This window comes from Chelon labrosus (assembly GCF_963514085.1).
Source record: "Chelon labrosus genome assembly, chromosome: 6".
Lineage (NCBI taxonomy): Eukaryota > Metazoa > Chordata > Actinopteri > Mugiliformes > Mugilidae > Chelon > Chelon labrosus.
The window spans coordinates 22,087,828-22,114,573 of NC_140342.1; the positions used below are offsets into that span (position 1 = coordinate 22,087,828).

The 26,746-nt window shown below is 44.1% G+C and overlaps 2 protein-coding genes across 5 annotated transcripts; one reads left to right on the forward strand and one right to left on the reverse strand.

Annotated features, from left to right (window-relative positions):
* The first annotated feature begins 573 nt into the window (after positions 1 to 573).
* Positions 574 to 21,822, forward strand: nectin4b (nectin cell adhesion molecule 4b). 4 transcript variants are annotated; one of them, XM_084545892.1, is made up of 11 exons: positions 574 to 987; positions 6,295 to 6,495; positions 7,028 to 7,195; positions 10,752 to 11,030; positions 14,567 to 14,684; positions 16,864 to 17,015; positions 17,152 to 17,317; positions 17,484 to 17,559; positions 17,805 to 17,864; positions 18,972 to 19,172; positions 20,682 to 21,822. In XM_084545892.1, exons 1-11 carry the CDS (start codon positions 936 to 938, stop codon positions 20,955 to 20,957), a joined length of 1,749 nt encoding a protein of 582 aa, XP_084402018.1. In that variant the 5' UTR covers positions 574 to 935; the 3' UTR covers positions 20,958 to 21,822. The 4 variants fall into 4 exon arrangements, with proteins under 4 accessions (XP_084402018.1, XP_084402019.1, XP_084402020.1 ...); XM_084545893.1 differs by having other exon boundaries at positions 20,718 to 21,822; XM_084545894.1 differs by lacking the exon at positions 18,972 to 19,172.
* LOC311489003 (uncharacterized protein) lies at positions 21,549 to 25,316 on the reverse strand. The gene is made up of 2 exons (XM_084545896.1): positions 24,898 to 25,316; positions 21,549 to 24,073 (listed from the first exon to the last, which is right to left on the reverse strand). The coding sequence occupies exons 1-2, from the start codon at positions 25,169 to 25,171 to the stop codon at positions 23,169 to 23,171; spliced, it is 1,179 nt and encodes a 392-aa protein (XP_084402022.1). The 5' UTR covers positions 25,172 to 25,316; the 3' UTR covers positions 21,549 to 23,168.
* Positions 25,317 to 26,746: the final 1,430 nt, after the last annotated feature.

A 26,746-nucleotide genomic window follows, 5' to 3' on the forward strand; every position in this document is an offset into this window, starting at 1 on the left:
AAGCTGCAGCGTTGAAGGGAGACTCTGATTATCGTATCAAGTAAAGGCCGAATATCTTTGGAGTTCAGGTTCCCCAATGCTTTTCTTTGGCCTATTGATATTATTACAAGCCGGATACTTTAGGGCTGGACCAAACAACACATTTGGGGACTGCTCTAAGAAACTGTGATAGACATTTTTCACAAATTTCTATAGTTTAGACAAATAAATGAGATTATTTCCATCCCTAAACATGTTTTGATTTAAATTCAAACTACCTTACTGATCCCAGGGAGGGTAAAACACATCCAGTAAGTTACATGTCAACATCACAGGTTGCAGGCAGCCTACAGAGGTCATTAATAGACAGCAAGTTTAAAAAATAATAACAAAACCCACAATTGCTGGACACACACAGCTAAGTGTATTTTTATTTCATTTTCCGACGCAATATCGTTTAATCGTGCTCAATTCCCACACGTTTCTGCTTCACCTGAACGCAGCATCCAGAGATATGGGCGTGGTCGCTCCTTTAAGTGGGCGGGGCAGGTTCTAGACAGGTGTAGCTAACCTGTAGTTCAGGCGCCTCCTCTCAGAGTGCGTGATAAGCGCTGTTTGAACACACTTTGCTGTTTTTTTGTTCTACCATGAATCAGCTCAGTTGTAACTCACAGCGTCTCCGTTTATGTGTTTACCTTCACACGGGAGGAAGTCAGCGCAGCCTTTCACTCAATTAATCGACTTCTAGTGTTATAAATAATCACTTGTGAGCTGGGGAGGATTCAGGATTCAAGAACAAGCACCTGTTGCGCCTTCTTTACCTGCTGCGGACGTTTTTGCGTTGACTGCTGCGATCAGAACCTCGCATCGATGATGATGAAAGCTTGACATATTCAAGAGTGTTTTAAGAGGAGAGGACAAACCTGGTTTTTGAAACTTTTATTTCTGGACTAGACATGGATTCAACAGGGCTGAGGGCAGAAGTTCTGGCACTGCTTGTCCTAATTGGTGAGTTTTCAGTTACAATCATTTGCACAACAACTAGCACTGTGTGAGTGTTTGATACAAAAGCCAGTCTGTAAGGTGCTTTTAGGATCCTGTCATTCTCTTTTTGGGGACTTTAATTTGATTCATGGTCAAGAGAGAAACACCTCCAGCTTTGTGGCTCCATAAGGTATTCCACTGTGGATTTAGAGGTGCGTTCAGGATCATTATCTTTGAAGCCCGAGCTTATCTAAACACTTTGAGGTGTGTGCTTTCACACTTTGCACGTATTTAATTGAACCCATTCTTCCTCCTACTAGATAAAAATTTCCCAAGCACCTGGCTGCAACCCAAGACCAAATCATGACCGATCAACCTCTGTTCTGCACCATTTTTTTCCCCCCCTTAAGCAAACTTCATCGCTGCCAAAAGTTATTTTTTAAGCTCTTCTGTCCACACGCTGTATGCAAACGTCTGGCACAGAGATTTGCGGTGAGGACGCATGAGAGGTTCTCTTCAGGAGGCTGTCTCGCCACTTCATCCAAGTGGACTGAACTGAAGAAGCAGCTCGGATGCGTGGTGGAGCGAGCGCCTTTAAAAAACAGAAGTCCATTGTTTCAGCTTTGTTTTAGATAAACCACGACCTGGATGACTCAGGCTCTTCTTCTCTTCTCCTTCTTCTTCTTCTTCTACTGTACGATTGAACAGATCACCACTGCAGAGTCTGCTAAATCTTTTCCTGAAGGTCTCTTCAGATCCAAACTTGGATTTTGCTTTTGCCTTTCTTGCAACTCAAAAACTTTCCTAGACCTCAGCCGCCACCATACATCTTACCTGCAATTACTTAATCAGCGACTACCTGAAAACCTCCTCACAGGCTCCTCCTGCTTTTTGGACACTAGACGTTTTAGCCCAGGTTTCACTGCTTAGAGGAGACAATGACATGATGACTGATGGGGACAGAGTCTGTAGAGTCTTTATAAAGCTTTGAAATCTGCATCACTGGCTATGAACGGGACGTCGGCCTAACGCGATAATCCAGGTCTTGTGTAAAGTTATTAAAGAGCTTTTGTGGAACATTTGCAGGATTTGATGATCCTTTCCACAAAAATTTCCCCAAACGAATAGGCTAATCTTGGTTAGAATGCTTTACGTTCGACTTTAAGCCCGACGGAGATCAGTTTATCGTCGACTTACTGAACCGCTCACAGTTTAGTTTGACTAAATTTACCTTTGACCTTTGCACAGTGATGGATTTCAATGGTTTGTCCACAGGGACTGCAGATGTGTGAAAGTAGCCCCCTGCACAGGACACATCATCCAATTTTGTCATTATTCTGGAGGGTGTGTTTAAATAAACGACGCTTTTTAAGGTGGCGTTGAAGAAAATCTAAATGCTTAAGCTTTCCCCTGTTAGGCCTCAACCAGAAAGACGTATTTTTTCAGATTTTCTTCTGACGTTGGCTGTTTTCTGTCAGACTTAAAGGATAATTATGTGCCCCAATAGCTCCCTTGGTTGAACCATGAACTGAGGCTGTTGTCCAGGTTTGATTCCAGCCTGCACCTTCAGGATAAATAAATAAATATAGATAGATAGATAGATAGGTAATCTATCAAATAAAGGCACAGAAATGCAAAAAAGGGGAATAGTTTCACCTCTTCTGCTGTCTAAAAGTCTCAAGGCAGAACAGAAGGAAGACATTTCAGGTTGAACTGGTGACATCTTTCAAACACACTCAATCTGTGACAAGCTGTTGCAAGTAGACATAGTTTTATCAGGGATTACAAGCCAAAAAAAAAACTGTTTGGGACAGTTGTGTGTATATTTCTTTCGGGGAGGGCCCCTCATGTATCAACACCCTCTTCGTAGAGAAATGGTTTCCCTAGTTTGGTGTTGAGGGACTCAACTGGCCCGCACTGACCTCGGCTCATTCGAACACATTCGGTGACGAAGCTGGAAGCTCTTATCACCCGACGCCAGGAATCTCGCTAAGCGTCTGAATGCGATCAAATCCCCCGCAGGCTTTTGCGAAATCTGGCGTAAAAGCCCCAAAAGCAGAAGGAAAGGGAGACTTTAGCAAGACATACAGGGGTGTGGGTTTAGCTGTCCACATACTTTTGCACTCCTGTTGTGCATAGGCCCCTGCAGGCGTGGAGACAGATGCGGCAGAACAGAATGTGGCCCGGTCACATATTTTTTTTTATTAACCTGTAGTCGGTGTGATTCAGAAGTCTTGGCCCGGCCTTGCGTCTTCCTGTTTTTATGACTAATTCTGGCGTCTGCTTTTCTTTCCTCATTGAGCTGCGATTAAAGTCCACAACAAATCTGGAAGCGTGCTTCAATTAAAAGGACAGATGGACACGCTGGACTATTATTCTGTCCGCACAGCCGCAGGGCGATAAAGTTCCTGTCATCCAGAGTGAACAGGAAAAGCTTGTACAGCAGCCTTTTGACGCTCGAGTGTTTGTCTAAAGAGAGAGTGTGTGTTTAACTCTTTCTTTCTGTCTGCTTGGTGTTTGTCGCTCTCGACTCTTGCTCTCACCTCTGTCTTCGTTTCCACTTGCCCTTCCTCTAAATTTACTTTTACCCAGACTCTACCCTCGTCTCTCGCTTCCTCCGTCTGCCTTTCACTTGGCTCAACCACACTGAAGCCCTTTGTTGCTCTAATTTAATCGCCCCGTGTGAATAGCCTCGCTCGGCCTCCTTTCTGTGTCACCCTTTTGTCGCCGCGTCCTTGCCCCGGCGCACGATTTGTGGGAGTCCCGTATCGGCCCTCTTTGCAATCATTGATCAAGCTCGTGAATCAGTAACCGCACAAGAAGAAAAAAACTTGTTCACCCCAGAAATCAAAGGGCAAATGTTTGGCTTTTCCTGTTTGAGTTGTTGATGCGCCGCTCTCTCACGCCCATTTCTGTTTGTGTGTCCCACGATTAGACTTTAAACCGGGTGTGATAAGAGTCTCTGTCACAGATACAGAGCCTTTCAGAAGCTTTCAGAGTCAAACACATCCCTCATATGAGTCTGCACAATCAGCGGCGGCCATTTTTTTGTAATTGTGCTCATAAAAATATTGAGTTGCAATAAAGATTAGTCTATTAAATGTCTATTTTCTTGCCGCAAAGGGGCTAATATTCAGTAAAGTTCAACTCCTTTACACTTAAAGTACAGAGTTCATTCATTAAATCCATATCTTGCATCTCATAAAGAAAACAAATATCAGATTGCGGAGATTTATTCTTCCATAAAACAAAACAAGAAATCGATTGAAGATACAGATTCAATCAAGCGTGAAACTTAGCGATGCAGACGGATGACGAAACAGTATTTAGAGCATGTAACTATGTCACAATGACACCACAATGCACAAATGTTCCTAAAAGTAACCGGCCTCGTAAATGGCTTGTTTGTTTCTGCTGACGAAGACAATAGAATCACTGATATCAAATAAGCAAGAAGCAACCTTTCAGCCGCTGTATCACCGTCTGGTCACAAACAGTTTGAAGAAAGTCTTAACGCGCATAAAGGCGCCATTGTTCACGCTTTAGGCGCCCTCGCCTGTCGCCAACGTGAGGAGCCCGTATTTAAACCTGCCCTTCCTTTCTTTTATGAGGCCTGCACGCTTTCTCTGCGTCGGCACGGCAGCAGGCGAGCAGGTCTGCTTGAACGTCTGGTTCAAGTTTGAAACGCTGCACATCTGTACGCACAAGGTGAACGCTGAGGTGTGCTTTGCTCGAGGGCGCTTCATGCCGAGGGGGAAAGCGCTGCTCATTCACTTTACCCAGGCGCATATTTCGTCCTATCACTCCTAGGATGTTTGTCTAGATACAAATGTGTACCTCCTTCCTGATGTATTGTACACTGATCAGCCACAACATTATGACCACCTTCCAGGTCTCCCTTGTGCCTCCAAAACAGTTGTGACTCATCAGAGAATGGACATGGGCCTTCTGAGGGTGTCCTGTGGTGTCTGGCGTTTGGGTCCTATGGGTTGAGGGGAGGGGCCTCTGTGGATCATCCCACAGATCAGTTTGGGATCTAGCGAATTTGGAGGCCAGGTCAACACCTTGTGTGTGCTTTTCTAAAGCGTTGTTCCTAAAGTGTTTTTGTGTGTGTGCCTGTGTCAGGCTGCATCCTGCTGGGGATGGCTGCTGCCATCAAGGAGTGTCATTGCTATGGGGTGGGGGTGCCTGGTCTGGTCTAGGTGGGTGGTACATGTCTAAGTAACAAATCCACACCAATGAATGCCAGGTCCAAACGTTTCCCAGCAGAACACTGAATTGTCACAAGATGGTCAATGTTATTCACTTCTCCTGTCAGTGGTCGTAATGTTGTGGCTGATCGGTGTATATCATAGTTCGACATTCATTCATTCATTTTCTATACCCGGTTATTCCTGTTAAGGGTCGCGGGGGTCTGCTGGAACCTATCCCAGCTGTCATTGAGAGGCAGGGGTACACCCTGGACAGGTCGCCAGTCCATCGCAGGGCTAACACAGAGACAGACAACCTGACACCTACGGCCAATTTAGAATCACCAATTAACCTAATTGGATGGTGGGAGGAAGCCGGAGTACCCGGAGAGAACCCACGCAGACACAGGGAGAACATGCAAACTCCACACAGAAAGGCCAGCCAGCCCATGGATTCGAACCGGTGACCTTCTTGCTGTGAGGCATCAGTGCTAACCACCTCGCCACTGTGCCGCCCCATAGTTCGACAACTAACTTTTTTTTTTAACATTTTTAATTTCATTCATTCATCTTCGCGGGGTCTGCTGGAGCCTATCCCAAATGTCATTGGGTGAGAGGCAGGGTACACCCTGGACAGGACAGACAACCATTCACACTCACACCTACGGCCAATTTAGAATCACCTATGAACCTAATGAGCATGTCTTTGGACGGTGGTAGGAGAGAATCTGAATTTACTGTAATTTAAACTGAGAAAAGTAGCAAATCTTTACATTTGAGAAGCTGAAAAAGCTAAACTTTTGTTACTGTTGCTACCAAGGCTAGCATCGTGACACCAGGTTCTCTGAGGGTTTGTCTGACATCTTGGTCGAGACTGAAATACCTCCACACCTATAGGGATTATACTGCTATAAACAGCTGACTGACTTTTGCACTATACATGGCAAATACCACGCAACAAAGCTTTATCTCAAGATTGTTCTGCTCATCTGGCCAGCAGCCAAATAAATCCTAAAACCTCTCAAATTCACATGCTTTTACTTGGTGGTTATTCCTACTATAAATCTTTCTCCAATAGATGCTTCCTCTCTCCTTGATGATGAAACCCTCTCTCCTCTCTCTTTTCCTCTCCCCTCTTCAGCGGCGTCGGTGCAGGGTAACTTCGTGGAGCCTCTCGAGCCCTCCACCGAGCTCCGCTCCCGCACGGAGATCCAGACCAGGCTCCCCTGCCACTACCAGCCGGAGAAGGGCGAGTCGTTGGTGCAGGTCACCTGGCACAAGGAGCTCCCGGACGGCAGCAAGGACCAGATCATCACGGCCCACTTCACGGATGGCCACACAGGTACAACAGAGAGGGTGTTCTTAGGAAGACAAACTGGTTTGTGGAGAATAAACACTTAACTGGAAGGAGGAAATATTCGTAATCAGCTCCATCTGCTAAGCGTTACAGACAAGTGTTTGGTTTTTATTGCAGTCTCTGAACACGGCAGATTAGACGAAGCTATTTTTATTTGTTTCTTGTTTATTGTGCAGTGAGGAAGGATGGCTTCCTGTACAAAACCCGTAAGCCTAGATTGCAGTTGAAGTTCATAAAAGCATAATTAAGAACGTGCAGTAATTACATACAAGGCGATCAAACTGCTTGTTTGCTGGTGTGCTTGTCTGCAGCAGATAGTGAGTGATTTACTCTGCAGCGGGATTTAAAATGAGATCACGGCAGGAGTCTGTGGTTTTGTAGCAGGATAATTTGTCTACAGGGTGCGGCCTAGACGTCGCTGAGTATTGTCTTGCCATTTATTTTCCTTTCTCAGAGTGAGTTTGACTGAATTTGAGCCTCATAAAGACTTTTTTTTTTTTTGGTTTCGTTTTGTCAGAGTTTGGACGTTACTCTGGCCGGATGAAGTTCGAGAGCAGCAACCCCACGCAGAACTCCGCCCTGCTCATCCTCAGCACGGAGGAGTCGGACGAGGGCAAGTACACCTGCCACATCACCACCTTCCCCAGTGGAAACTTTGAGAGACGGATCGCTCTCACCGTCTGGGGTAAGAGTTTTTTTTGGTCTCCCACACTTCCGTAAACCCATCACAGCTGCTGGAGTGATGTCAAAACCATAGAAAAGCAGAACAGGGGGATTCAGAAGGTTTACCACGAACTGCATGTGAAAAACACAAGTGTTAAATGACACCAAAAACTCACCAAATACCTGAACACGTTGCCCGTGCCACAAATAGCTCCTCTTCTGTGGTGAATGCGGGTTGGTGATGCAGAACTTTGATAAAAGCTCACCTGTCAAAACTTTGGAAACCTGGTCCGGTGCCCAGCCGAGCTGCAGATGGTGTTATATAACAGAAGATAAACGGGTGTGAATCAGAGGATTTGATTCAGTGCCCGATAAGTTGTTCGTATCACGTATTTGCGTCGAGGAACTTTGCGCTTTCTCTCCTCTAACACTTCGAGCGCTCCTCGGGAAGAGTGACAGATGGAGGCTGCAGACACTGGGCGAGTAAAGTGCAAATACGCTGTGAGAAAATGTGCATTAGAGACGATATCGAGCAACTTTACGTGCAGGCCAAGTATGTGAAGAATTCCCAGGTGTGTGGAAAAAGAAAACTTCTTCCTTTGCTTTCTTTATCTCAAAATCTCACGTATTTCCTGTGGGTTTTTTCCCCATTGTTTGAAAAGCTCTTGCTGTGGAACTACAGTATGAACCCAGTGGTTAGAGAGGCAGCTTTGGTTCACTGGTTTGATCCTCTCTAAGTCCACGGGTGGACACGGTTTGACAAATCAACAGCTCATTGTGCAGCTTGCATGGCGGCCCACTGCTCCCAGTGTGCTCCTCGTCAATAAAGCTGGTTTGATTTAAAATAGTCAGATACTTCATGAAATAAAAGCACAGACAAATCTGCACCAAGCTGAAACGTGAAGACGCCGTCTCTGAAACCCTAACCCTGAAACTCTTCTTTGGACTTGCTCCTTTTACCGCTTCCTGATGGGATCACACTGGGACAGCTGTGGCAGCCGTGGGATCCTCCCTGGAGTAAATCCTGGGGTGATGCTATCGCTTCTGAACAGCTTTCTGGTTTTGGTTGCCAATCGGCGTCGTTGTCGTTGTAGTCACACGTCTCAACACGCCACAGATCAGAAGAACCAGCAGGAATTATTGTACATGCGCCACTAAGCTGCAAACCTCTAGCACTGAGTTCACCTTTAAACGTTCAGAAATGAAATGCTGGCTTGCATGTGTAGCGATCCGTACAGGAGGATAATTATTAATAACTGTAAACTCCCCAGACTGGGCCATGTAGGTTTGTAATAAATCACTGAAATATGAAGAAGCTGTTTCTACTTAAAATCACATTTAGTCTTTACTGAAAGTTCTGGGAACTTCCGCCTCGTCTTTTAAAGGGGAATTACCGTTTTTTTTTACAACCTGGACCTTATTTCTGGCATAAAATACGATCGTTTACTCACCCATATAACTTTGGTGTCATTTGGAGTCGTTCGGACGATATTTAGATCCGCATATATTCATATAGTGGGAGTGACTGGGGCACCGAAACGCAGCCTCTAAATAACGCATTATCTGCCGCGAAACACGAAATTCATTTCACCAATATTTTGTTATGATACGCTAGTGCTATTCCCCGTTGAGCCCGGAGTTTCACTGCAGATAATGTGTTATTTAGAGGCTGCGTTTCGGTGCCCCATTCACTCCCACTATATGGATATACGCGGATCTAAATATCGTCCGAACGACTCCAAATGACACCAAAGTTATATGGGTGAGTAAACGATCATATTTTATGCCAGAAATAAGGTCCAGGTTGTAAAAAAAGTAGTAGTAGTTCCCCTTTAAGAAGCGCTGGCTGCAAATAAAATGTAATTTTAGTGGTTGAATGCGACCGAACTCGCAGGTTTTCTCTGGATTGGAGTGGCAGGGTTGTTAGGAGGTGCCTTCAATAGATTTATTAGTTTTATTATGTATATTAGAGTAGTATCCTCAAACGTGAAGGGAACATCTACACGTCATCTGCAACAAAGGGGTTCCTTCCACACAAAGAAGAGTAAACTCACTCATACCAGAGAGAGAGAGATCTCTTGTGTGCACTTCTCGTTTGGTCAGTCCAGATTTCTTTTCTGGAACCATTCTTCAAATCTGAGTTTCTGTCCTGATAGAAACCAACATCGCCACGCCGTGTTGTCAGGTTTTTTCTGTTTACAAAGTAGGTTTTGTCTGTACCCTTTGCTTTGTCCCTTTAATCCAAAATATTTGTTGTTGCTAATGCTAACCACGTGTTTAGTTAGTTGTTCGTAGTCCAAACAGCGGCGAAAAGGTTTGTCATGTCTCGGGTATGAATCACATTCATGTCGAACCAGTTGCAGACGGATAATGACAAAGAGATGTGTGAAAATACAACAGGTGACTTTTGCCAACATTGTTTTGTAAGACGGTGCTCTTGCACAACGAAGATGAACTTGATTAACTGTTTACTTAGAAATGCACGACATCCGTGTCCCGTTCTCGTGGAGTGCTGACACAAAATGAAAATGGCTTCACGGATCTAATTACACCTTAGTCACTTGACAGTCATGACAGATTTTGCATTGTCTCCACATTTATACATTTATAAATTTATCCAAATCGTCTCAAGACTCATTGCAGAACCCAGAGCCTGATTTTTGGTTTTATCCGGATGGGAACAGGAATATCTGGATCAAAATCATGGCAACATTTTACTAAACCCAAAAATGTCACTTTGCTGTTGGCAATAGATGATAAATGATCATAAATCATTTTTCATGTGGATTTCTAATGTGCTCTTTCTGTCCTACTTGGTTTAAAAAACCTTAAATGGTAGTCAGTTAGAAGAAAAGTGAAGTGATAAATCGTGGTCTGGGAACTTGGCGACAGATTTTGTGGCCCTAACACTAACCTAACGTATTCTTCCCTAACCTAACCCTGACCCTTCACCTAACCACCCATCCCCCTAGGGGGGTATGGGATCAGTCCCCTCTCCTTAACCCTTAACCCCTAACCCTGACCCTCCCCCAACCCTAGACCTAACCCCCTAACCCAGATCCTAACCCCTAACCCTGAGAGCCAAAGGTATTTCCCGATGAAGTTGGAGTGGGTACACTGGATGGCTTTTGTTGGTTGACCCTTCTTGAGGGTCCCTAAATTAAATATATAAAAATGTATTTTGATTATTTCATGTGAAGGAAGGAGGAGCATCTCACACTGTCTGGTTTTAATTTATAAAAGAGATAACCTGCGCCTGTGCACTTAGTAACTTTCTCTTAACGAGTAAGATTACTGCCTTGTCCCCTAACCTAACCCTTTACCTAACCCTTTCCAGGTAATGGCCCCAATTCTCTCCTGTGAAAACCATGATCCCAATAGTTCATGTTGTATGTGTGGGTTTGTAAAGTCCAGTTTTGGCACCATTTGTCTAAAACCAAGAATGTAAACCAGCTGGAGGAGACTAGAAGAGACATTGATGAGCTGTAGCTAAAAAAAAAAAAAAGACTCAAACAAACACGTGAGACCAATAAGACATTTGAATACAAAACTCTCCTTCTTCTTCCTCTCCGTTTTAGTTTTACCCATCTCCATCCTGGACCCGGTCGTCCTCACGGAGGGCCAGCCGTTTGGCGTGGCCGCCTCCTGCCGGGCCGTGGGTCGCCCGATCCCCACCGTCTCCTGGGACACCGAGCTGCCGGGCAAGTCCCAGGACCGCACCAGCGAGGCCGGCGCCGTGTCCAGCCACTACTCTCTCCACCCGCTGCGCAGCATGAACGGGAAAAAGCTGGACTGCCTGGTGTCCCATCCCCTCCTGGAGCAGCCCCTCCGGCTCTCCCACCGCCTGGAGGTGCAGTGTGAGTACCCAATCAGAGAATCGGAGCAGCAGTGGCGTTTTATGGATAAGTTAATATTTTATTGAAAGTGGAGGTGGTGTAACCGGTAGTAATGATTTCTGGTTGAGTGAAACGTAACTATCCACCAACAAAGAAGCATGTGTCCTGATACCAAACTACATACTAAAGTCTATGTGTGCTGTTTTATAGTTGGTATATAAGAAATCAATATAGTCATTCATTCATCTTCTGTAGCTGCTTGTCCTCTGGAGGGTCATGGGGCGGGGGCTGTAGCCTATCCCAGCTGTCATAGGGCAAGAGGCGGGGGTACACCCTGGACTCACGCTCACACCTACGGCCAATAAACCTAACAAGCATGTCTTTGGATGGTGGGAGGAAGCTGGAGTACCCGGAGAGAACCCACAGGGAGAACATGCAAACTCCACACAGAAAGGCCCCAATCGGCCGATGGATTCGAACCCAGAACCTTCTTGCCGTGAGGCATCAGTGCTAACCACCACACCTTAGACATTTTGTGCTAATAAAAAAAAAACAACACTTAGCAGATGGTGTGAACTGTCATCGCTCAGAAGCTCTGTAATTATGTCGTCAATAAAACTAGAAGAAAGAGAAAGTGAAATGTTTTTTGAAAGACTAAGTGCCTCCATGAGCTGTGTCGCCACCATCCACTTTGTTTTAATGTTGTTTTTTTTTTCCCTCTGTGTCAGCAACAGCTGTTGACAGAGGCGTGTTTTTTTTTTGTCTTGTTTTGTTTTTGTTTTGAGTTGTCCGTTTGGCCGAAGACGCCTCGAGTGAATTTCTTCAAATTTGTCACCTGGGCTCATTAGAGTTTAGCGGTCAGAGGTCACCTGACCTGTACGTTTTTTTTGATTAGTAGTAATTAGCATGCTAACACAGACGTCAAAGGTGACATTGTAATGTGTTGTCCAGACTTATCATCTGAGTCTAGACAGACATGGACGTGACTCTAGTTTGCATCAGTGTTAAGCTCCGTTGTTTTCATCAAATAAATCTTTTTATAGAGCAAACTGTTTGCATACGTACTGGTATCCAAGATAATTTACCAGTAGCTATGCAAACCCTTCACAGAAATAGTAAATCATGTAGGACCGGGGACGCAGCTTGTTTTCTGCGTCTTAATTTAAAGTATAGTTCCCTGACATAATAACTTATATAACTTAATTAGTTTTTACATCAGATGCTGCAGCAGTTCTGGTCAACCCCCAAAAACATATAATAAAAGAAAATCACACCTGTCATTTTAATTAATTAACGTTCCGTTTCCTCCCACATCTCATCTAAATGTTCAACACTCAATTCCCGTGACCATTTTATTTAGCCGGGGCAGTTTTCTACTGTCGTAGTATATAAATAGAAGAGAGGCGCAATTAATAACAATGACGATCAATCTGTTATTTTTATTTAATTTTTTTATTTCTTCTCTTAGGTGTGAGAATGTGATTTTGTTCAGCTGGTGTTTAAATCCACAGCTTTGAACACCAACACCTCCACCATTGTTAACGGCGGTGGCCGCACCCAAGTTTTTACTGCGAAGGTGTCAAAATGTCGCCAGTAAAGCTGAAAGGGAACGTTCAGGTCAAAAGACGAGAGCATACCAGGGACAAAAATGTTTTAGACAGTCATGGACCAGATAATCTAGATGTAGTTTGGGCTTAAATTACCAAACCCAGATAACTTCATTGTATACTACTATATATACTACTATTTTTGTCATTAGTATTAAATAGATTCGGGCGGCACAGTGGCGTGGGGGTTAGCACTAATGCCTCAAAGCAAGAAGGTTCCGGGTTCTAATCCAGGCCGACTGGGGAGTGGAGTTTGCATGTTCTCCCTGTGTCTCTCCAGGTACTCCAGCTTCCTCCCACCGTCCAAAGACATGCTCCTTGGGTTCATTGTTGATTCTAAATTGGTTCTGAGTGTGAATGGTTGTCTGTCTCTCTGTGTTAGCCCTGAGATAGACTGGAGACCTGTCCAGGGTGTACCCCAACTCTCGCCCAATGACAGCTGGGATAGGCTCCAGCCGCCCCGTGACCCTTCACAGGAACAAGCGGTTACAGAAGATGAATGAATGAATGAATTCACGCACCTCTCTGTTTTTTGGCAGCGCAATGTTGAGCAACGGTCAAACTGCGGCTGTTTTTTGTTTTATATTCTTAGCAGCTCCGCTCTGTTGCCTTAACACGTGCACCAACGGTTACAATTAGCCAACCGGTTTAAATCATGCACGTTGTTTTATAGTTGGTATGGGATTCAAAACCTCCTTAATTGGTTTGTACTATAACAAGAACAGGTGTTTTCTTAAGTTACGCCTTGGGTTTTTGGACAATTACCATCAACCCTCTATGAGGCGAGGAACCATATTTGGTGACTTGAGGCCACATTTTAAATGGCATCCTGTTGCCTCTCAGTGAGGTTGAGAATCATGTGGTTTTCATCCAGCCAATCAGAGAAGATCAAGGAAACATTCCCAGGTAAATGTGGTCTGCAAGGTTCCACCTCTGCATGAACGCTGATCATAACTGCTTTATTAGGTACCATAGAAGAAGGAGTGTCCTAATGTTGCCTAATGTGACAATGTGGATGTTGACAAGTGCCTGAATCAGCACTTATGCACGAAAATGAAAAATGTAGAAGTCTTCTTGTGCCCTACAATAACACTCTAGGGTTGAACTGCAGACTTCTCCAGTATTCCACTGAACGCCCCATAAAGAGTTAATACTCAACCCAAAACGTTGGCCCAAAAAATCTGCCCTCCGAGCTGTCTGTCTCCGAAAATAAATGGCCACGGCAGTAAACACGGGACGACATTTGCAGGTCACGTCCCACGCTAGCAAAAGTTTATGACTAATGCTCTGCCCTTGACTAGTGTCCCAAAGTTCACCTCTGTCTGCGCTGCACAATCGGCCTTTGTCTCACGCAGAGGACGCTTCACGGGCTGCTGCTGAACGGTGTGAACTCGTGGCTTGTAACCTGACGTGTGCACGTAACTTTTGATTTCGCTTTGAAAACTTCGGGGGAGGACGAGTGTGTGAATCAGATATGTCCTGGTAACAGATACTGACGCAGTGCTTTTTTTTTTTTTTTTTTTTTTTAAGCAGAAGAAGAAGAGATTGACATAAGGCGATAGCTCTGATATTCAAACTCTGCCAGCAACATGCAAAACCTGTAACTCAGAGATCCCATGTGACTGTAAATGTGTCGCTGGCATAATATACTGCACGGATACTGCCAAATCAAGTTGCTATTAGATTGCTTTTAAGTAATTAATATGCATTTTCTAAACCACAGTTGTCCGATAATTCATTTGGCAGCCTGTTAATGTTAAATTTGGTGCATGGTAACATGCTTAGGACTTCCCTTGACACTTCATAGCCGAGTAAACTTGATATTTGAATGAATTAAGGCAGTTTAAATGTGCATCTCAGCTGATAAACTCCTCTCTTTTCTCCACCATTCAGTGCATGCTTGTAATACTCTGTGCTGCTGCATGCTTAAATCTGCTGTTTCTGTGTCAGACCCCCCAGATGCCACCATCTCCACGCCTTCAGGAAAATGGCACGTGGGTCTGGAGAAAGCCGAGCTGGTGTGCGAGGTCGGAGGATACCCCAAACCTCAAAACGTCACGTGGACATGGTACGGCTATCACCCTCCCTGCTGCTCATCTACACTTCAACCTGCTCCCAGTCATTCAGCCACCTTGTAGTACACCACTGCACGACTTGAATTGCTCTTTACACGACGCAGGAATGTGACTCAAAACAGAGATAAGCCACCTGCGAGCAACAAAGAAGCGTGTTTTTAGAAGCGTGTAAAAATGGGGCGTCTTTCTCTGCCTTATTCTCCCGGCTTGAATGAAAGCTGCGGTGTCGCGTTGCGAAATTTGAAGTTGGAAAAACTTCAGGGAGAGGGGAAAGGGGGGGGGGGGGGACGTTTTCACACGAGGGAGAGAGGGAGGGAGGGAGGGAGCGAGCAGCGCGAGGAAGAGCAGGAGACGCACGCTAAGCGCTTAATCACAGTGCCGCGCTTTAAATATCAGTCTAATGCCTGGTAAAACACAGGGTCTGCGCTTTAATTAGAGACGCAGCACCAGCCATTACGGCCCCGACTGTATACACAATGCTGCGCAGTGCTGAGTGGAAGGTATCTGAGCCATGAGGTAATCTCAAAATATTAAAATGACTCCGGGTCGAACGGATGTTTCAGTGCATCCAGACCCAGAGACGTCTGATTATTATTATTTTTGATTTTTTTTTTTAGATGAGGGTTGAGAAGATCCATGTGGCACCTTCAAATCTCACATGTTAAAAAAAAAAAAAATGAAAAACTGGAAGCAGCCTCTGCATTAAAGCTAATAACAAACCTTATATTATTACAGTTTTGTGCAGGACTGCGCAGACAGGCCTCCATAAAACCACAACGTCTCCACTTTATTCATTGGTTTTCCATTTATTTCCATTCTTTTTATTATTATTTTGACATTTTTAGACTTAATGTCTTATTATTGTCGTCCTACTTCCTGCCCCGCTATGCTAAGCTGCTGGTTGCAGCTTCATGTGAATGCACACAGACACGGGTGATATCAATCTTTGTAAACCTCTCAGCAGGAAGACAAATGGTGTGTTTCCCAGAACTATACCTGGAAAATCTTCCACTTTACGACGAGGATATATTTCTAAATCGATGCACATCTTATGTAGATAAATCTGAACAGAGCAGCCCTACAAGGAGACATGCTCCTCCTCTTATCCCCACAGCTTTTGACCCACAAATGTGATCTTATTGGGATATTAACCCCAGATATGTGTCCAGTAGATGTGTTGTTTGGCGGGGAGTCAAGTGCAAGACGTAATGCAATCACACATTTATTAATTTGCGACCTTAACTTTTGCCATACAAGCTGTTTCCCCTTGTCTGCAGACTTTACGCTAAGCTACGCCAACCGGCTTCGTGTTTATGGCCAGGTTTGATAGTGGTAACAGTCTTGTAAATTAATTCGGAGCAAGAAAGAAAATGAATTAGGGTTATTATAACTCGTTAAAGGGTAAAGTTGCGCCATTCACTCCAAGACAGTAAGCTCTCCACCTCAGCAGTGAGTCTACAGGGCAGATAAGAATCGTTTTTTGGCTGCTGGAGGTTTATTACACGCCTTATCTGTATCATTTTCACCCATCTCCTCTGTGTCAGATGCAATCTCCACCTGTGGCTCGACTATAAAAGGCCGGTCAGACAAGCTGTAGGCGGGGTTCGGAGACGGGAAACGTGAGCCGGGTCTAGTTTTGGGGGGGGGGTAAAGCTTTGGTTAAATAGCTGCTGCTGCTGCTGCGGCACAGTGAAACCAGGGGCAACATGACCCCTCTCAGCGGACCTGATCAGAAACCGGCTCTCCATTATGTGGCCTGCGCCGTCTTTAGCTGCACAGCGTGGGACTCGGTTACGGGCCTTAAACCTGCTATTTGTTTGCTCTATTCAGATCAATGGGCACAGGCCGTAAACCCAGCGGGTTTTGGTTCAGGTGCATGCAAACTGGTGGTTACACACTGTGGTGAACCTGATCCCCGGGTGCGTTCATTAAGCCGGATCGCTTCCCTCGTTGCAAACCAGTCACTTAAAAACAGAGCTCATTAGATTCATTTGTGGCTTTTGCAGCTTTGGATGAACACCTTAAGCTGGAATGCAGATTTGCACCTTTAATTATTTTTTTTTTTTTTTACCAAAAATGAGTCATGCAAGCGATGAGTCATGGGTTTCTGTGTGTTTAACCTCTGAGTGACGTCTTCAAAACAGGACTTTTCTTTTTTTGATTCCTCTGCAGGAGAGGAGGAGCTCTACCTGACGGGGTGTCTGCGGTCAAAGAGAAGCTGACTTTTGCACGTGCCGTCCGCTTGAATGACAGCGGGGTCTATGAGTGTTTGGTCAAGAACAATGTGGGGAAAGGAAAAGCGGAGTATGTCTTGTCGATTGGAGGTGAGTTCAAGGCACCTTAGCTTTGTTAGGAATCTGCCGCCCCCTTGTGACTCAAAGAGGAGACTGTAACGCAACCGAGCTGTGGTGTGAATGTGTTTTTATGAGAGGGATTCAACGAATACGATCTGTCTTCCAGAGAGTTCTGATCGCCAACACGACGACGTTGCTGACAACAAGCAGCTGATCATCATCTGCGCCTCAGCCGGAGCTTTGGTCCTGCTCCTCGTCGTCGTCGTCCTGCTGGTCAACCGCCACCATCGACACAGGAACAAAAAGCTCGAGATGGAGCTCTCAGTAAAAACGTGAGCTGAGCCGTCGGTTTTATTAAAAGCTCCCGGCGGCTGTGGCTTGAGCTGGATTGTGAACACGCATGACATAATTTCTGAAAGTTTCCAGACACGCCATTGTTCCCTAAATCCTCATAATGTGCCGTCTTTATTTATTCTGTGTTTTTTTTTTTTCCCCCAGGGAGGAAATTAACAGCCTTTCCAGACAAGCCTCCTTTAGAAGATTCAACTCTCTCAGCACAGACCTCAGAGTGCAGGTACAAACACAGACAGACAGACACACACGCAACAATAACCTGCAAGCATGAGAGACGTCGACACGCCCGGCCCCGGTCAGGTGGAGCCCGCCGGTGATTACAGGGCTGCCGTGGAGTCAAAAAAAATAATATGCAGCGTTCACACAGACGTGTCGTTAATAGCTCACTCTGTGGGTGATACGTTTTTATTTATCTGTTGTGCTCATCTTCAATTATTTTCCTTTTGCTTTCTCTGTTCCTCCCAGGGCGAAGATTACGCCCTGAACAGAGTAGACAGCCGAATGAAACACAGCCTCGTGTCTCTGGTGAGTTTCTCGCTGAAAAATTTCAGAAGAGTTCAGTCTGAAGAGTGCTCTGACTCTAGCAAGCCTAGACACGGATCAGGCATAACATTATGACCACTGAAAGGAGAAGTGAATAATATTGACCATCTTGTGACGATTCAATGTTCTGCTGGGAAACTTTTGGACCTGGCATTCATTCATGTGGATGTTACTTAGACATGTAGCACCCACCTAGACCAGACCAGGCACCCCCACCCCATAGCAATGACATTCCTTGATGGCAGCAGCCATCCCAGCAGGATGTAGCCTGACACAGACACACACACAAAAAGACTTTAGGAACAACTAAAAAAAACATGAAGAACAGCACAAAGTGTTGACCTGGCCTCCAAATTCACCAGATCCCAAACTGATCAAGTATCTGTGGGATGATCCACAGAGGCCCCTCTCCTCAAAGGCCCAGACACCACAGGACACCTTCAGAAGGCCCACATCCATTCTCTGATGAGTTACAACTGTTTTGGAGGCACAAGGGAGACCTACACTATATTAGGAAGGTGGTCATAATGTTATGACTGATGATCGGTGTATTTGATTCAGGTTAGCAAGCACTTAGATGGACAAAAGGACAAAGCGATTGTTTAGCCAAACCTAAAAACAAATCCATGCAGAGAGAAAGTGCAACTAAACGCTAAAGAAAAGTTTAAAAAGTGTTGAGTTCAGCCTCAACTAAACTAAACTATGAAGTTGCATTTATGTAAGTGTTTGTGTTTGAGGAGGTTGAACAAAAAACATAGGGCAGCTTAAGGGTTGTGACACAGTTTTCTGACGCCTTAGTGATTCAAAAAAGATAAATATTCGATCATTAAAATAATAATAATAGTTATTGCAACCAGTATCAAATTTAATGGCTCAGAAGAAAGATAAATAAATCCCATGACATTTTTATTTTTGTGAGTGGACACATTAGTCCCTTTAAAATAACAACGACATTTTTCAGGTTAATATCAAAACCCAAACTAAACAGAATTACTTCATGCTACATTCCATGAAGTTGTTGATAGAAAGAAAGGGATCAGTCGGTAACCAGCGGCTAACGTGAGCGCCACCTATCCATCCCGCCTGCAGGGTCGTCCCATCTACAAGGGCAGCCACTCCACTCTGGGTGGGATGTGGGGGCCGCAAGGTGGGGTGGAGCTGGACGAGCTGGGGCGTCCCGTGGTCTGGACGGAGGGCAGGGAGAGCCTGAGGAGAGCCGAGCTGGAGGGAGAGCAGGAGGAGCGCAGGAAGAGGGTCGAGTCGTTCGTGAAGAGCAGCAACATGTCGCTGGTATGTGTCACCGTCTGAGGGATTATCGGCTGAAACGGGTTCAGGTTCTTTTTTTTTGTGACTCGTCCTCGGGGTGTTTTCACTGCCGAGTTTGATTTGTCACCGGCTGTCAAGGAGACGGATAAAGGCAGTACAAACAAAAGACAACTGGATAGACAAACATAGTGACAATTATTTTTTGATCTAATTTTTAATAGTAAAATAAAATAGTTTTTGGGGCTCATATATAAAAGATCCTAGGAGGTTTGTCCTATATTTGGACACTGATACACTTTTCGTTAACTTAGCTATTTAATTACACTGATCTGCCGTAACATTATGACCACCTTCCTAATATCGTGTAGGTCTCCAAAACAGTTGTGACTCATCAGAGAATGGACATGGGCCTTCTGAGGGTGTCCTGTGGTGTCTGGCAACAGGATGTTGTTAGTGGGGGGGCCTTTGAGGGGAGGGTCCTCTGTGGATCATCCCATAGATACTTGATCAGTTCAGGATCTAGTGAATTTGGAGGCCAGGTCAACACCTTGTGCTGTTCTTCATGTTTTTTTTAGTTGTTCGTAAAAAAGTTTTTGAGTCTGCACCCTGCTGGGGATGGCTGCTGCCATCAAGGAGTGTCATTGCTATGGGGTGGGGGTGTCTGGTCTGGTCTAGGTGGGTGCTACATGTCTAAGTAACATCCACATGAATGAATGCCAGGTCCAAAAGTTTCCCGGCAGAACACTGAATTGTCACAAGATGGCCAATGTTATTCACTTCTCCTTTCAGTGGTCATAATGTTGTGGCTGATCAGTCTAAGTTATATGTAGTTTTCTAACAAATACTTAAAATGCAGATCTTTAATTTGCATTTATTCACATCCAAACTGGAGGGAGGGTGTAGGAATCATCCTATAAAGAGTTTCGGACATGATTGACCAATAGAAAAAGATGTTTTATCAGGGGTGAAATATTTGTTCATCAATTAAAAGGTTGTTTCTAAATGAGGTATTATCATCTGCCAAACCCCTAGTGTGGTCAAATGAGCTCTCAATGAACAACAAATAAACATCTATCTATGAGAAGAACGCTCTCTGGGAGGTAGAGACATCACCATCCATGTCATAATATTCCTAAAGCAGAGAGCAAATACAGAGGGTTCAACCCATTCATTAACCTCACCAACACAAAAGGCCAGATTAGACCTAGATTAGATTAGACCAGACCAGTTCTGGGACAGCATTCTTTAGGCAGACGAAACTCAGATCACCCTGGACCAGAATGACGGGAAGAAAACGCGTATCGAGAAAGGCCTCATCAAACGGCTCATGACCCGAATCATAAAACAACATCTAGAAAATGTCCTGTTTGGTTGCAAAATCTTGATACTAGAGATTATGTACAAAGGTGAGGGATGTAAAACTTCCGTCTTGAACGCTTGTGGAGCTCAGTTTCTATCACAGGTCAAATGAGGTCTTTTTTTATTGTTATAGGAGGAGAAACAGTAGTGTGTTCTTTATGCTGTTTCTACCAGGACTCAGGTCTTCCTTCATCTCTGGTTCCCCTGAAGGCCCAGCAGGAGGACGGCACCGGACCCCGAGAGCCAGACCTCAGGGAGGGGGCCCCCCCGTGCGAAGTGGACTGGGCCCCGGGTCAGTCCGAAACAGACGGACTCCAAGACGACGAAGACAGCGGCTCGTACCAGATCTCCGAAGCACTCAACAATCACTTTTACTACAGTAACGGGGTCCTCCGGCCCAGGCCACACTCCAACGCCATCCTGCTCAGCCCCAGGGGGCAGGTGATCTAGACCACGGCCTTCGAGGTCACCTTAGTCTTTTGTAATTGGTTTGTTTTGAACACGTTGTGTAGGTAACCGTCCTCCGAAATCTTGATAATGTTTTGCCTCGTATTTGTAAGATTTTGCCTCTTTATAATAATCTAATAGCTGGACCGTTTTTAATTTTATTTTTTTTTATTTTGAGGACGTTTTATGCCTTCTTGCCGACAGTAGTTTGAGAGTAGAAGAATGTCCTGCAACCAGGCAGGAACCAGAGACCCTGTGGTTCACGACAAGGCCACCACGTCACTGAAGAGCCACACATGGAAGATTTAAATGACAGAAAGTTGTTGCCTTTCATTAAAGATGTAAGGACTGTTTACTCTATTGGGTGCCAAAGCCAAACGTGCATCCCTTCGCTCCTGGTGATTTACAACCGATTGCACTGTCTCAACACAAAACGTCCCTCTCTGTCGTTTACATCGAGAAGAAAAAAAAAAAAAAAAAAAGAAGAAGAACAAGGACAAAAATAATTCTTGCAGCTCGGACGCACACGTGGATGAGAAGATAGTATATTTGTGTATACTATATATATAGAGAGAGAACTATAGAGCTGCTGTATGTTTATTATTGTGTCGCCAACGGCTACCAAAAGGTCAAAAAAAAAAAAAGGCTCTCGGGCGCGGCCCACGGGTTGAAAAGCACCCAACGTGGTTCCGCGACCAGGTTTACGTCATTAACCTTCGTGAGTGGACGAACTGTAAATACCTTCTGTATAAAAGCACTGTGGGGTGATGTTATTATTATTATTTTTTTTTTTTTCTATGAAACTGAAGAAGTGTAAATGTTAAAAGTGTTTATTCAAAAAAAAGTAAAGCATGTGGAAAGTTGGAAACAGTCGTCGTTCTTTATTGTAACCCGGGACAATGAAGCTCGTAGGGGAGGATGAATGGTTTTCTCTTGACCTCTGACCATCAACACACACTTTATCCCTCTAACAACTGAAATAACTGAAACTGTGACTTCACTCCATGACGGGGTGATATGTTCAGATGACCTCTGTGTTAAAAAGGAATAGTTTGGTGTTTTGGGAAGCGGGTCGATTTGCTTTCTGGTCGAGGGTTAGATGAGAAACTCAACCGCTGCCGTGTCTGGATGCTAATTATGAAGCTACAAAGCTTATTATAAATACATTTTAGAATGTATTTAGGGTTTTTACTTGGGTTTTACATTCTGGACAATTGCTTGGCCTGATCCAGCCAAGAAACAGCCCAACGCGTGACACTTATATTAAACCGGCTTGTCGTTTTAACCGTTTTTCTACAGATTAAACAAGCTAGGCGTAACTCAATAGCACGCTTGAGGGCAGATTTTCTTTTGAAGTCGAGTCTGTATGCTAAGCTAAACGAGACTTGTACCCATGTTCTCGTCTCACCGTGCAAGAAACAACATTTCCCAAACTTTCAAACTATTCCTTTGAGATTCTGCTCTTCTCTCAGCGTAACCAGGTTCAGATGTCAGGCGGAGGCGGAGGCGTGAAACCTTTGTAAGAACTTTGGGCCCCGGTGGCTTTGGAGGACGTCGCTCGAGATTATTAACGTCTGAAAGCTCTTAACTTTGCTGACCCGCGCACATCCGAGGCTGATGCAGCGATGCGAGACGCGTCGGTGTATCATTACCTCCCCCCCCCCCAAAACACGACCTCCTACAATCATCTCACAGTTTACATTACTGAGATGTCAACCACAGCTGTGCGTTTTGTCGCGCACGCAGTATGACGGGAGACGCAAATCTGTTAAAAAGTGCTCCTCTTTCTATTAGGAAAAAGATTTTTTAGATGCAGATCTTTGCTGCAACAGTTGCTCGGTTTTCAGATTAACTGAAAGTTAATTATGGCTGAGAAAATTGAGATGGATAGGGTGGGGTGGCTTTCCAGTCTTTTCAGATCCTCACATGAAATCACTCAAATGTTAAAGACAAACATGTCCTTATGTGTAACCTGAAAAATAAAATCATTCATACATTTTCCATTGGCTGTACGTCCCTAAATGTTTTAGCTCTTTTTTAAAAAAAAGTATCTCAGTTCTTAGAAACCAAGCTACGTCAACGTTATAGGTAATTAAAAAAAAGAGTGCACGGTAAAATCAGTTAGCTACATGGTTCTTCAGTTATATCAAAGTACAAAAAGAATCTGTTAGTTCGTCTAGACGTAAATGCTACGGGGCACGAGGGTCGGCGGGACTAAACTGCGTTCTGGGCAACCGCTTCTTTGTGAGTTCGTTGATGGGTGCGGAGGTTACTCCTCTGAGAAAAGCACTTGCCGCACGTGTCGCACGTGTACGGCTTCTCCCCCGTGTGAATCCGCTGGTGAATCTCCAGGTGGCTGATGCGGTCGAAGCTTTTGCCGCAGAACGGGCAGATGTACCACTTCTCCTTGATGCGCCGGCTCGCTATAGTCTTGTGCAGCTCCGGGTCGTTCAGAAGGAAGAACCTGCTGTCGGGGTTAAAGGCCGATATGTTTTTAGTCTGCTGCTGTTTCTCTGAAAGGAACCTAATGGACATGCCTCTCTCCGGGTGAGTTAATGCTTCGATAGGTTGACTTGGCTGAGAGTGGCCGAAAGTCAAAGGAGTCCTTGATTTACTCGACGCGCCTTGCCCCGTCCCGTCGTCCCTCAGAAACCTGTCCGAATACGCCACCTCTGCTGAATTATCAAAAATATCCAAGGCGTTTTGAATGAGCAGGATATCTCCGGAGTCCAGATTTTGCGACAGCTGCTTTGGCTCGAGGAAGCAGTCGGAGTCGTGCGTGGCGTCGCCGTCTCCCACGGACGCAGACAACCACTGCTGGGCCTCCTGCTCTTGCTCCACGACCTCGGCCGCCTGGTCCATCTCGTGGCGAGCCGCCCCGTCGGGATCCGGGTCGTCGATCTGCTCCACGATCTGCACGTCGTCGTCGTCGTCTTCCAGCTTGACTATCAAGTCCTCGTCTTCCATGTCCTCGCTCTCGCAGCGGTCGGACTTGAGCTGCTCGCCCTGTTTGTCCTCTGTCGGGGCGGGCGGTGGCGATCGGTGGTTGGCCGAGGCGTCCGTCCTGTCCCTGGCGCTCTGATCCGGAGCCGGCGTCTGGACTGGATCTGCTGCAGGCCCTGAAATGAGAATAAAAGGAGTTTTTAATTTTTAAACGTCTGTAATTTACCACTGCAGCTACGCAACTGGATGTTACACCTGCTATAATGGTTAAATGACAGGGAACACTATTTGCATTTGAGTTAAGAGTCAAACATTTAAAGATTATTATAGATTATTTAAATGAACACACAATAAAGCTGTTCTAAGCGGACAAAACGTGCCTCAGCTTCTTCTATAAGGGCATTTTATGTATATTATAATTTCACATCTGCTCATACAGCCGACCCTGACTTGTGGACGGCTACATGAGATAAAGTTTTAATAATAAACACAGATTACAGACCATTTATTCGAATGTATACACAGATTAGACTTTCAAATTCAGCTCCAGTGATAAATTAATAGATTATTTTGCTAGTTGAATGATCAATTTAGTCATTTAGTAAAATATAAGGGGGGAAAAATGCCATTTCTACCCTTTAATATATATTTTATTGTAGGTTTTAAGCATTTCTATCTATGACGCGTGCAACAGACTAAATATTTCTGAGTTTATGACAGTCTTAATGAAGCAAAACATCAAGATAATCTCCAGATTAATCAACACATTCAGCTATTAAATCAACAGCTGAATGTATTAGTTAAAACATTCAACGCCTCCTGTTGACATCTAAAGGCAGAGGCTGCAATTTAAAGGGACAATAAACATGCAAATTACAATAACATCAATTAAAAAGCACTTTAAAGTGAGTTATAAACAAACTGATGAGTATAAGTGTCTCGTGGACCATAAATAAATGTTACACAGGTCATCCATTGTTCCTCCAGGGGTTGTTCTTACCATCACCTGCGGGCGGCAGCATCTTATTCTGCTGCTCTCTCTTGGAAAAACATGAGGACTTATTCGGGGACTGAGACAGGACCGTCAACCGCTCGCTCTCCATCGACATCAACTTTCTGTTCAGCGCCTCGATCTCGCCCTCCCTGCGGCGGAGCTCCACCTGGACGAGGGCGAAGCCGTCCTCCCACAGTTTGCTGATTTCCACCACGGCCGCCTGAGTTAGCATCTCCATGATCGAGGTTAACTTGCTCTGGAAAGCCACCGCGTTGGCCATGTTGCCCTCCCACCCCCGCCACGGGTCAGCTCCTGCGTCTCTGTCTCTGTCTCCCGTGTCTGTGGCGACGTGGCAGGCGTTGAGCGGACTTTGGACGCGGGGACGGGTCTCACAACGGCCGCGATTTCGCCGCCCGAAGTTTACATTACAGTAGCCGTTTGAGAGGTGAAAAACATGGAAGTGTAATGCAATAGTAACCGGAAACGGCGGTGGTCACGTGACGGGGGTGTACGGCAATGCGGATAGGACAAAACTTGTCGGTAAAACTCGAAATTCATAAAATGGCAGTTAGTTTATGGTCATTTTTATTAAAAGCAGCTTTCATTTTTAATCTTATATATATTATAAATACATAAAAACATATATTATCCGTATCCTATTATTTTATTTTATGTTATTTTATTTTATTTTATTTTATTTTATTTTATTTTATTTTATTTTATTTTATTTTATGTAAAGTGGCAGTTAGTTTATGGTCATTTTTTTTAAAAGCAGCTTTCATTTTTAATCTTATATATATTATAAATACATAAAAACATATATTATCCGTATCCTATTATTTTATTTTATGTTATGTTATGTTATGTTATGTTATGTTATGTTATTTTATTTTATTTTATTTTATTTTATTTTATGTATATAAAATGGCACTTAATTTATGGTCATTTTTATTAAAAGCAGCTTTCATTTTTAATATTATATATATTCACTTATTCACTTATCTTATGATCTTGTTAATATTGTGTATACTTATTTTATTTTTATTGTTGATTTTAGCTTTTGTTATATTTATGTATGGTTGAATGCCTGTACATTGCTGCTGCAACAGAGAAATTTCCCAGTTTGGGATTAATAAAGAAACTATCTATCTATCTATCTATCTATCTATTGTCAATACATAAAAACATATATTATCCGTATCCTATTATTTTATGTTATGTTATGTTATGTTATGTTATGTTATGTTATGTTATGTTATTTGTGCATACTGTGTCCAACATCACCAAAACAAATTCCTCGTAATAAAGTATTTTCTGATTCTGATTAACTTGTGTGTACATTATGTATTCCAGTAAATGCAGCTTTTCAAAAATTTGCACAATTAATGTGATTTTGTAGTTGCATGCAATTGTATGCAAATATACTGCAAACTCTGCTCTTTTTGGTCTGCCCTCCAAATGTCTCCATAAACTTTAACTGGTCCTGCACCTGAAGTCCCTCCATGGACCCCGTCACCGCACTTCTCAAGCAGCTCCACTGCCTTCCAATAAAATCCCGTACTGAATGCAACATCCTGCTACCTTCAATAATGCCCCTCGCAACCGAGCTCCGTCATATCTGTCTCTCAGATCCTCATCGTCTTCTCATCTTAGCTAACAAATTTAAGGAAGATAAAAAGTAACCAGCAACAGTTTTAATAATGATTTACAACCTCTATAATTAATGTGAATATGTCTTTGACACATGTTATGGTAAAGTGATTATATTTGTGTTTTGGATCATTGATGAACATTTTCTTTAATATTGTTTTCTCACATGTGTTGTACAAATAATTTATTCATCAAGAAACTAGTC

Bases quoted from the DNA above. Each gene is read 5' to 3' on its own strand.
- nectin4b (XM_084545892.1), top strand. From the start codon at position 936: ATGGATTCAACAGGGCTGAGGGCAGAAGTTCTGGCACTGCTTGTCCTA. The intron at 14,685-16,863 runs GTACGGCTATCA...ATTCCTCTGCAG, and splicing joins CAAAACGTCACGTGGACATG to GAGAGGAGGAGCTCTACCTG. The intron at 19,173-20,681 runs GTATGTGTCACC...TGTTTCTACCAG, and splicing joins AGAGCAGCAACATGTCGCTG to GACTCAGGTCTTCCTTCATC.
- LOC311489003 (XM_084545896.1), bottom strand. From the start codon at position 25,171: ATGGCCAACGCGGTGGCTTTCCAGAGCAAGTTAACCTCGATCATGGAG. The intron at 24,074-24,897 runs GTAAGAACAACC...TTCTCATTTCAG, and splicing joins GCTGCCGCCCGCAGGTGATG to GGCCTGCAGCAGATCCAGTC.